General features: G+C 38.4%; 1 protein-coding gene across 6 annotated transcripts in view; it reads left to right on the top strand.

The window, feature by feature from the left end:
* LOC110970682 (ras and Rab interactor 2-like) overlaps window positions 1–12,042 on the top strand; it is a 153,980-nt gene that overhangs the window by 104,900 nt on the left and 37,038 nt on the right. For all 6 annotated transcript variants that reach the window (XM_051959585.1, XM_051959583.1, XM_051959581.1 and 3 more), the window contains 2 exons: window positions 6,238–6,448; window positions 7,108–7,219. In XM_051959585.1, the coding sequence (XP_051815545.1) occupies window positions 6,238–6,448; window positions 7,108–7,219 (323 nt within the window). The remainder of the gene's footprint in view (window positions 1–6,237; window positions 6,449–7,107; window positions 7,220–12,042) is intronic.

The following is a 12,042-nucleotide window of genomic DNA, read 5'->3' as shown; positions in this document are numbered from 1 at the left end:
TCGTGATGAGATGCTCGGGAAGCCTTCCGTGCCCCTCGCCCATCTCCACCACAGTCTCACCACAACAACAGCTGGACCCGTCCTTTCCTGATCCACAACCTCCGCCTCCTCCTCGTCCCCTCTTCTCTCCGACAACATGAATAGTTGGAGACGCCATCACTCGACATATCAGTTTCTTCAACGCTGTCACACACCGCTTTCCCGAAGCTACGGTCCCGGTCATCCTGGGTAAGCTTCCGGGACTACTCCACTCCCTCCCACCCTTCATCTAACGATCAGCACAAAGACATAGAAAAGGAAACAGAAGACCAAAGCATGGAAGAACCTGATCTGGATGTCAACCACAAAAAAACCTACCCAGTCACAATCTTTGATAAATAGAACACTTAAATCTGATACTAAAACCTGAGCATATAAACAATCAACACAAAGGAAACGGAAGAAGAACAGAAGACTGAACACCAAAACAGAGAATAACCTAATCCAGATTTCAACTACCAAAAATATGAATACAGAACCACAGACTTTTTCACCATTCCACCAATTTCAAATACAGCAAACAAAAGGAACACAGAGCTCTGACATGCAGGCGACGGCCAGTGCATACCTTTGATCCCCCACTTAAACTGCCTTATCCAAGACAGGGGGGATAATCAAGATAGTCTGTCCCCATCCCACGCTTCATCTAACAAGTGATAGTTCATGTGGGTTCTAATGACACAGCCTTTCAAGAGTATGAGCTGACTAAAAAGATCTTACGGAGCTTTTAAATTTCTAAGGGACTGTGAAAAGTCTGTTTTATCTCCGGCCCCATCCCCACATTAGGTAGTGGTTCTGGTCGTTTCTCCAGAATCTGAATGTAGAGCACATAGTGTGGAATACTTTGACAATTTCATACTGTTCTGGAACTGCCAGTCTCTCTTTAAAAGAGACGACATTCATCCAAACTTCGAGGGCTCACGAATGCTAGCCACTAGCATTCAGCATGCCATTCAGTCATCTCCACGTGACTGATTGTTTACATACCATACCTCCTCTGAGCTTCCATTTCCAATTCCATCTCAGGCCGCTGCTGACAGCACTCGCTCCTCCTACTGGCTTGCTTTGGCACCTCCACCACCCTTCCATCTCGCTATTCATCCTGTTATTACAGATGGGTCCTCTCATCCACGCAGCACTCTTAAAGATGCTAATACACTCAATCTTCGTTACATAAAATGCACTGCTGTTCCATCATCCTCAGGCTCTTATCTCAATAACTTGAAATTTAGGCACATACAAGATCCCCCGCTGTTCCTCCCCAAACATCGCACAGGTCACTGAACATGGCACTTTTAAACGTGAGATCCCTTTCAAATCAGATCTTTCTTATAAATGACCTGATTTTAGAGAATAATCTTGATTGTATGTTTTTAACTGAAGCTTGGCTTGGCAATGATGGACCTGCAACCCTCATTGAAGCCTCACCCCTGTTATGACTTCACATAATCTATTAGAAATGGTGGGGGGGGGGGGGTTGGGCAGCCACAATCCTTTCAACGGCACATGATTTTAAAAACATTTTATTGGGTGAATACATGTCTTTTGAATATCACTCTTTTCTTTTTAGCAGCCCTCCCACACAATATTTGACAATCTATAGACCACCCAAATGATGCACCCCCTTTATTCACAGAATTCTCTGAGCTCCTTTCGATTATCCATGCTCTAAATATAACAGGATTATTAGTTTAGGTGATTTTAATATACAAGTGGACAATAAATCAGACTCTTTTACTTGAGATTTTTTTAAACTTAATTGACTGTATGAATTTTAACCAACATGTTACACAGCTCACCCACAACAGAGGACGTGTATTAGATTTGGTTATACCTCATGGCCTGTCAGTACAGGTTTCCTCTGTTGTGAGATCATTTTTGTGTCTTTTTAAAGGTAGACAGTTTTAAGCAATAGGAAATTCAAGAACTTACTGCAAGGAAACACCATCTTACATCTAAAGTGGCTGGTAGTTTTATTGATAGTTTACGTCAGTGGTCGGCAACTGGCGGCCCGTGGGCCAAAACTGGCCCGTCAGGAATAATATCTGGCCCGCCAGATGATTTTGAAAATTTGATTTGGCATGGAGCCAAGCCAGTCCGTCACCGCAACACGAAACTCGTGTGGTTGGCTGCTGCCGGGCATTTCCGCGTTTGCGCTACTGGTCGGACACGGTTGTACCAGCCAGATTTCACTGAGCAACAGTGTGTGCAAAACGTGTGTGTGTCTCGGGAGTCATTTTTAATACATCTGTGATCAGAATTGAGACGTGTGTCCCAAGCAGCAGCGATCAGCTGTAGAAGCTCCGCTGCTCGCGGTATCGCCCCCCCCGCTCGCGGAATCGGAGCGCACCCCCTCGCAGGTTGGCCCGCTGTTCGATTGTTTACAAACATTTTGTCCCGAAGCCACATCTACTTGCCGACCCCTGGTTTACGTGATATTCCTCCAGAGATTGTACCCTCTTCTTGTGATTTTATGGTTGATAATTTTAACAGTAAACTCAAGTCAACACTTGACATGGTGGCATGAGTTAAACTTAAAAAGATCAAAACAAACTCAAAGCCTCCCTGGAGAAACAGTGACATAATAAAAATGAAGAGAAATTGTAGAATAGAAAGACAGAAAGAAAATTGTGGAAAAACAAATCAACAGTTCATTTTTAAATATTCCAGGAACAGCTGACCAGTTATAACAAAGCAGTTAACATTGCAAGAAGAGAACATTTTTCAAAATTAATCAGTAATAATCATAAAAATCCAGGAGTCCTTTTTTTTTTCAATCATTGACCACTTGATTAACCCCGTTTTGAACCAAACCTTTCTTGTGAAGATCTTGCAGTCCATTTCACAAATAAAATAGACACTCTTAGGTTCAATCTTTTACAGTGTCACTCTATGCATTTCAGTTCTTCAGAATCTCTGCCTTTACATGATGAAACACTGGAGAGGTTTGTCCTGGTGGATGCTGAAATGCTTGAGAAAGTTACCTCCCAGTTAAGTCCAGCAACCTGCCCTTTAGACCCCATTACTTTTTAAAGACGTTTAGAGCTTTTTTTAAAAAAAAAAAAAAAAAAAAAACATTTACTGACCATCATAAATCATTCCCTCCAAACTGATGTTTTCTCCACTGCTTTTAAAACAGCCATAGTTAAACCACTCTTGAAGAAGAACAGTTTGGATGCATCTTTACCAGAGAACTACTGACCTGTTTCAAACTTGCCATTTTTAAGTAAGATTTTAGAAAAAAAAATGTTTCTAACCAGTTAAATGATTTTTTTAACCTCAACAAACACTGCTGAAATATATCAGTCTGGTTTTAGAAAATGTCACAGCACAGAAACAGCATTAGTGAAAATTGTCAATGGCATAAGGTTAAAAATCGACACAAAAATCTATATGTCTATGTCAATATGGGGGAACACGCATCAAATTTTTATCAAATGAAATATGATGTTCCCAAGGGGTCAATTTTAGGTCCATCCCTTTTTAACTTCTACATGTTGCCACTTTGAAATGTCATCAGAAGACACGGCATCAACTTTCACAGCTATGCAGATGACACACAACTTTACATTGCCGTGTCTCCTGATGACAAAGGACCACTTTATGTCCTTTTTAACTGTATTTCAGACATTAAATCCTGGATGGCAGATAACGTTCTTCAACTCAACCAGGACAAAACTCAGGTTTTAATTTTTGGTAAAGGGGGAACAGAGAGAGAAACTGGCTAACAAACTACAAGCCTCTTCTTTTAGCCCATGCCAAAAAGCCAAAAAATCTTGGTGTAATATTTGACATAGAATTGAATTTTGAGGCTCATATAAAGGACGTCACAAGAAAGACATTTTATCATTTAAAGAACATTGCCAGAGTATGCCAGTTTCTCTCTCAGACCAATGCAGAGACACTCATTCATGCTTTTATTACCTGTAGGATTGATTACTGCAATGGTCTTCTTTCTGGTCTCCCTTAAAAGAATACAGCCATGGCCATAAGTTTGGACACAGCATGACTTACTATGTCTGTTTTGATGTCTATTACAGAACATAACTCATATTTTTTGACAGCACCAGTTTAATTAGTCAACAAATCAACAAGGGATATAATGTTATCAATAAATTCCAACAATTGGAACAACTTTGTTCCCTAAACATAATATTAGAAGAAAATAACAAAAAAATGCAGTACTTTCACAACCGAATTTGGTAAGAATAACAAAATGACACCAAACTCTTTTGATGTTTTTTTTAAATATGAAACTTAATATAGTTCTCAGGAGTTGTGTACTGTATTGTAAGTGACAATTTTGTGGTATTTTCTAAGATTCACAAGCGTCATGGTACTTGTGTCCAAACTTATGGCCATGGCTATATATTCCAACTACAATTACTCCAAAACTCAGCTGCTGAAATGCTGACAAAGATCAGAAAGAGAGCTCACATTACACCGATTTTAAAGTCTCTGCCTTTTAGAATTGATTTTAAAATTATTTTATTGGTTTGTAAAGCTCTTAATGGTCTTGCTCCTCTGTATTTATATGACTTACTTTTACTGTATAAATCCAGTAGAGCCCTCAGGTCTTCCGAAAGTGGCCTTTTAACAGCACCCAAAGTTTGAACCAAAACATACGGTGAAGCATCTTTTTATTACTATGCCCTTCGATTATGGAATAACTTGCTTGAAGATCTGAGGGTGACTTGTAATATTAATACTTTTAAAATCAAACTTAAGACCTAACATTTTTAGTCTGGCTTTTAACTAAATTTTCAATTTTATCTATTTTAGGTATTTTTATTTCATTTTATATATCTTATTGCTTTTAATTTGTTCAATTTTATTTGTTTTTGTTTTAAATGTGACTAATGATTGTGAGTTTGGGTGGCCTGTTTTTATCTTTGAGTGTAAAGCACTTTGTGCTACATTTTCTTGTATGAAAAGTGCTAAATAAATAAAGCTATTATTATTATTATTATTATTTTTATCAACCCTTTAAACTGCAGTCAATTCCAGCCATTTTCAGTGAAAAAAATCGCTAATATGCTATTTTTTAATAAAAAAATTACGAAAAATACAGGGAATATTGGACGCGCATCGCGAGGTGCATTTCCTTGAAAACGACCGATTCGTGGATTTTATACCGACTTCAGGACATGTTTTGGACAAAATAGTTTACTGACTTGTGTCGTCTGGATGTAAAAGGTTGGATTATGGCCGTTTTTTGCGGAATCTTTTCATCTGTGTGTAATAATGAACCCGGAAATGTGAGTCGCGCTGTGTGCGTTGAAGCCGTGTATAGAGAACGGATGGATGGATATTCGTTTTTTTCGGACAAATGCGTTTTTCTCACCCGCTGTGGTAATCACATCTGAAAGTGGTTTATACCGGCAGATTCATGAGAATCTAAGCTTTCCATTGGCGTATAGTGTTTGTATAATCGTGTTTGCAGCCGACGGACATTCTTGAAATTCCTATGCAAATTAGTAGGTGTACCGCCGGGGGTACACTGAAGTTTAAGGGGTTAATGCTGCAGATTTTCTCCTGATATAGTCACATCCTTCCATTATCCTACTTTTTATTTTAACTATATTTGATACTTACAACTAGAATCAAGACAGATGACATCACTTGTGCTGATGACAAACTACAGAATACTGTAAAAGAGAGAGACTATTTATTATGTTTGCTTTATGCAGTTTTAGTGCAATTCCACAGCTCACCTCATGTTTACCTTTCTATGAAGCCCATCTTCAGCTTTCTTTTTCTTGTATTCATTTCCTTTTTTTGCACACATTTAAATGTAAATTAACAAAGAAACAATTTTTGTGGAATGTCAATTTGGGTACAAGAACAAGTGAAAATGCCAAAGTGCTTCTGTCTTTATGCATTAATGTGTTTCTTTGTAGTTTCCAAGGGAAAACAACCTATATCTTTTGATCTAAAAGTAAATGTGTGATTTGTTTAATCTTTCTACATTCCAATAATTGTGAAGTCTGTCACTGGCCTATAATGGTTAAAATGCTTTCACCCCTGCTACAGAAATTGCTCTCATTTTGACCAGTTAATCTTTTGGATTAACAGGGATATTCCCATTACATCGGAGTTACTCTGAATTCCGAAGAACATATTGAGAGTGTGTTTGTTGCAACATTCAGTAGTATAATTATGAAACTTATAATTCTCATTCACCCTTTTCACTTACAGGCTGGGTGAAGAGATAGGAGGTCTCTTCCTACAGGCTTCACCTTGTACTGGGATTGGTGCAGGACTGGCTAGAGCAAGAGACTCTGGCTACGACTCCCTCCATCGGCGGCTCAGTGTTCTGGATAGACTGGTCAATACACATGCTGTGTGGCTACAGTTGGGCCTCAGCCACCAGGATGCCAGACGTCTCCTGCAGAGCCAGCCTGCTGGAGTAAGTGAACAACACCCACTGTGGCTTCCTGTAACCAAGCTATGAATTTATTACAACAGCACCATAAACTACATCTTCAAAAATCACTGTTCCAAATTCAAACCTCTAACACAATCTCAACCAATGTTTTACCTTATTAAATTAAAGCCAGTATATGTTTATCAGTAACTGAGAACAGATTCACACATTGTTGGTTGTCATTCTTAGAAATCTGATTTCATAATCTATGATGGCTTTTACCCAAAGAAAAGTGAATTGGTTAGATACAGAGAATGCTGAATCAAGCAAATATACTACTGCAGCTAGTGCCTACCTTCTTAGGGATCAAGTAAATGTGATATGTCGTCTGTTTTTTTACAGATAATAATAAATATACAGTATCCCACTATAAATACATATATACAGTTGTGAACAAAAATTTACAAACACTTGTAAAGAGATGCATGTGTCTTAGTTGAAAATGCTGGGTTATAGGAGTCATTGGAAATTTAATCGGAGACTACCCTGACATACATGATCTTCACAAATGTATGTAAGCTTTTATGATTCTTTATGGAAAAGCAATTAAGTCTGTAGAGCTCTATAGAGAATGGTACTGTTCTTCTTCAAACACTGAAGTTAAATGTTTTGATGAGATGTTTTTTTCTCCTGGCTTGCAGACATTTGTAGTGAGGAAGTCAACCAGTCTGCAGAAAAAGGTCATATCTATACGTATGGACAAAGACTCCACAGTTTTCATTAAGGATTTCCCTGTCAAGGAGAGCCAGTACAGTAAGTGTCTGCGATCTACTTTGTATGTTTTCGTTAATTTTTTTTACCCTTTGAAACACAGTGTTGAAATGTAACGCAGCTGGATAGATACAAATCCTGGGATAGCCCTCTTCACAGTGGACTTGAGTAATAATGATTTCATATGAATAAATAAGAAAACTTGATACCTACATGCATGATGTGTTTACTGCAGTTCACCTTGCTGGATCCAGCTTGTATATCAGGGTAGTCTTAAATTTCAGCTTGAATATGTCCATGTACCAGGTACTGTCTCACAAACTTTGTCTGTCTAGAAAATCTTTACAACTTACTGCCACTGCAAAATGTATTTTTAGTCAAAACAGGGAACTGTAACTGACAGGTCACTTTTGTTTTAGTGGTGTTGAAAGCATGTGTATTCAAACTTCTGTTGCTTCTCAATGTTCAGTAAAGGGTTGGGTGATGTCTTTGTCTTATTACCTACCTCTACTCCTCTGTTGTATTCATTTTTTATTTTTTTTAAAATTCCTTCAGCCAAGTTGTACATGACAGGTTGATAACCTCACTGAAAGGAGAGAAAGTATGTACATGGATGATATCAAAATGTTTCCTTTCCCTTTTTTTGAGGTGAAATAACCTCAACACTGTTAGACACTGTTGCTGCTCTGCCTGCTAGTTTAGCATCGGCTTGAGCCTCAGAAAGGTATGGAGTCACAGGATTGCCACAATAAAATATAAATCTGTTCAAAAATAAGGAAATAAATGTGTAAATACAAAGACAAATATATAAATCTATTTTTAAAAATAAGGAAATAAATGTATAAATATAAAGAGGAATGAATAAAACAATAAGTAAATACATAAATAAATAAAAAGGTAAATTCTGTCTTTGCTTTTCCTTTTTTCTTTTTTTGCTTTTATTGTTCCATTTTATCGTTGCCTTTTCCTTTTGTCACATTCTTTCTGTTTTGCCTTTGCTTTTACTTGATGGACTGAGCTGTCAATCAAATGGCTTTGGGCAGGGCTATCTGTCCAGGGTGAGTAGTCAATACCTGACCACAGGATTCCGGCCTGATGCCAGCTCCTAGCACGGCTAAAGTGAAATGATGTCATCGTGGCACTTTGCCTGATTCTACCAGCAGACACTGAAAGTTCTGATAGTTCAGTAAGTTAATGTTTATTTTCTTATTGGTGCCGGTTTTAATGCACTTTATATGCACCTGTAGTGTCAAATATAATGTGTAACATACACTCAAGATGTCGATGGAGTTGATTTGTGTATGTGTTGACCAGAGAAGAGAGTTAGCATCCAGTAAATATTAGCTTTAATGTGAATTAGCGATGCTAACTGAACGAGCTGCTCAGTCGTAGCCCGATGAAAGCTATTGATGTTTGTGTTGAGTTTCATGTAAACAGCTGAAGTCTGTTGTGTTAGTGTAATGTAGTACATTTAGTTAATAAAACTGTCAGTGGAGACGAGGGTTCACATTAATGTAACGTTAAGAACACCTAAATGTGATTAAAACAGTAAGGTTAAGGTTCTGTGTTGTCAGTAGTCTTGATTATCTGCTGAGTCTCTGAAGTTAAACTGGAGAAAAAAGTAAATCTACTCTCTAGTCATTAACGTTGTTTAATGACTGATTCACATGTTGTAGTATATGTTCCTGCAGTGTAGATTGAAAAATTAAACACCCAGAATATGATCAAAGTAATGATGAACACAAACATCGTTAGCTTAATGCTATGTTAGCTTTAATCAGGCTATGACTGAGCACCTAGCTCAGTTAGCATTGCTAATTCACATTAGAGCTAGTATTTACTGGATGCTAACTCTCATCTCTGGTCAACACACACACGAACTAGAAAAGCACTCAGAACGCAGTACTCCACCAAGGCTGTTCAGTTGACATACACACGTGGACAAAATTGTTGGTACCCCTCAGTTAAAGAAGGAAAAACCCACAATTCTCACTGAAATCACTTGAAACTCACAAAAGTAACAATAAATAAAAATTTATTGAAAATTAAATAATCAAAATCAGCCATCACTTTTGAATTGTTGATTAACATAATTATTTAAAAAAACAAACTGATGAAATAGGGCTGGACAAAAATGATGGTACCCATAACTTAATATTTTGTTGCACAACCTTTTGAGGCAATCACTGCAATTAAACGATTTCTGTATTTGTCAATGAGCGTTCTGCAGCTGTCAACAGGTATTTTGGCCCACTCCTCATGAGCAAACAGCTCCAGTTGTCTCAGGTTTGATGGGTGTCTTCTCCAAATGGCATGTTTCAGCTCCTTCCACATATGTTCAATGGGATTCAGACCTGGGCTCATAGAAGGCCACTTTAGAATAGTCCAACGCTTTTCTCTCAGCCATTCTTGGGTGTTTTTGGCTGTGTGTTTTGGATCGTTGTCCTGTTGGAAGACCCATGACCTGCGACTGAGACCAAGCTTTCTGACACTAGGCAGCACATTTCTCTCCAGAATGCCTTGATAGTCTTCAGATTTCATCGTACCTTGCACACTTTCAAGACACCCTGTGCCAGATGCAGCAAAGCAGCCCCAAAACATTACTGAGCCTCCTCCATGTTTCACCGTAGGGACAGTGTTCTTTTCTTCGTATGCTTGGTTTTTGAGTCTATGAACATAGAGTTGATGTGCCTTACCAAAAAGCTCCAGTTTGGTCTCATCTGTCCAAAGGACATTCTCCCAGAAGCTTTGTGGCTTGTCAACATGCATTTTTGCAAATTCCAGTCTCGCTTTTTTTATGAGTTTTTTTCAGCAGTGGTGTCCTCCTTGGTCGTCTCCCATGAAGTCCACTTTGGCTCAAACAAAGACGAATGGTGCGATCTGACACTGATGTACCTTGGCCTTGGAGTTCACCTTTAATTTCTTTGGAGGTTGCTCTGGGCTCTTTGGATACAATTCGAACGATCCGTCTCTTCAATTTGTCATCAATTTTCCTCTTGCGGCCACGTCCAGGGAGGTTGGCTACTGTCCCGTGGGTCTTGAACTTCTGAATAATATGAGCCACTGTTGTCACAGGAACTTCAAGCTGTTTAGAGATGGTCTTATAGCCTTTACCTTTAAGATGTTTGTCTATAATTTTTTTTCGGATGTCCTGGGACAATTCTCTCCTTCGCTTTCTGTTGTCCATGTTCAGTGTGGTACACACCTTTTCACCAAACAGCAGGGTGACTACTTGTCTCCCTTTAAATAGGCAGACTGACTGATTATGAGTTTGGAAACACCTGTGATGTCAATTAAATGACACACCTGAGTTAATCATGTCACTCTGGTCAAATAGTTTTCAATCTTTTATAGAGGTACCATCATTTTTGTCCAGCCCTATTTCATCAGTTTGTTTTTTTAAATAATTATGTTAATCAACAATTCAAAAGTAATGGCTGTTTTTGATTATTTAATTTTCAATAAATTTTTATTTATTGTTACTTTTGTGAGTTTCAAGTGATTTCAGTGAGAATTGTGGGTTTTTCCTTCTTTAACTGAGGGGTACCAACAATTTTGTCCACGTGTGTATAATTTCCAATGGACGAAATCTTGAATAAAAACCTTGCGCTGAGCACAGGCATATGTTATGCATGTGCATGTTATGTACGAATACCGAATTGTGTGTAAATCCCTCTTTTAAAGGTCTGTTCATCACTTTTGGCAAGCCTTTGTTTTGTTAGTGTTAAAATAACCATTCCTTCCATGCTTTTATTTTGAAGACGTATTTTTAATGTTGCCGGTTTTTATTTTGTCACCATTCCAGCGGCACATGAAGTGTTTATCTAAGAAGCGACTTCTTGACATGACGAAGATGCTGCCGAAAAGTCCAAAAATTCACATAAAGATGAAAGACAACGGTTCCACGCTGTTGCTATCTAGCAAAGGATGTGTCTAAACTTAGAAGCGCTTAGCTGGAATGGGGACAAGCTCTTACAGTGTTTCCTGAAGAATGGACTGAAGGACAGAAAGGTGAAATTGTGTTCAAAATAAGGGCGAGGGCTGAACTTAACTTGTTTGGCTGGGGTTTGCTACATTGTGTGACCTAAATATGTAGCGGGCAGCAGGAATTGACTCAGAAACACCCCACAGTTTATTCATTTGTTCCTTGTATGATTTCCAACTGATAAATCATGGTCATTTTGTAGTAGGATCGCAATCATGTGATTGTCAGCAGGTAACTAACACAGTGTTCACATCATGGTTACAGCAACACTGTGCCGGTAGCTTTATCTGGCAATGGGAAATACTTAACAGAGGCGTGGATCCAGATTATAAGCCGCATCACTGACAAAATCTAATCACTTGGTCCTTGTGTCATTTATGACCTTCCCCGAAAATTTCATTTAAATCCGTTAGTCTGTTTTTGAGTAATGTTTCACACAGACAGACAGACAGACATAAAGACAGATATATGCTGATCGTCACATAACTCCACCGTTCCTTGGCAGAGCAATAAACTCCATCGACATCTGGAGTGTATGTTACACATTATATTTGACACTACAGGTGTATATAAAGTGCATTAAAACTGGCACCAATAAGAAAATAAACACAGAACTTACCGAACTATCAAAATCCTTTCAGTGTCTGCTGGTAGAATCAGCCGAAGCGCCAAGGTGACATCACTTCACTATTGACTCCTCACCCTGGACAGAGAGCTCCGCCCAAAACCATTTCAATGACAGCTCAGTCCATCAAGTAAAAGCAAAGGCAAAACAGGAAAGGCAATGACAAAATGGAAAAGACAATGACAAAATGGAAAAATAAAAGGAAAAAAGAAAAGGGAAAGCAAAGACAAAATTGACCTTTTTTTATTTATTTTT

This window comes from Acanthochromis polyacanthus, chromosome 15 (assembly GCF_021347895.1).
Source record: "Acanthochromis polyacanthus isolate Apoly-LR-REF ecotype Palm Island chromosome 15, KAUST_Apoly_ChrSc, whole genome shotgun sequence".
In the NCBI taxonomy this organism is placed as follows: domain Eukaryota; kingdom Metazoa; phylum Chordata; class Actinopteri; family Pomacentridae; genus Acanthochromis; species Acanthochromis polyacanthus.
The sequence above is the reverse complement of the archived record's forward strand: the minus strand, read 5'-3'. Positions and strand labels throughout refer to the sequence as shown.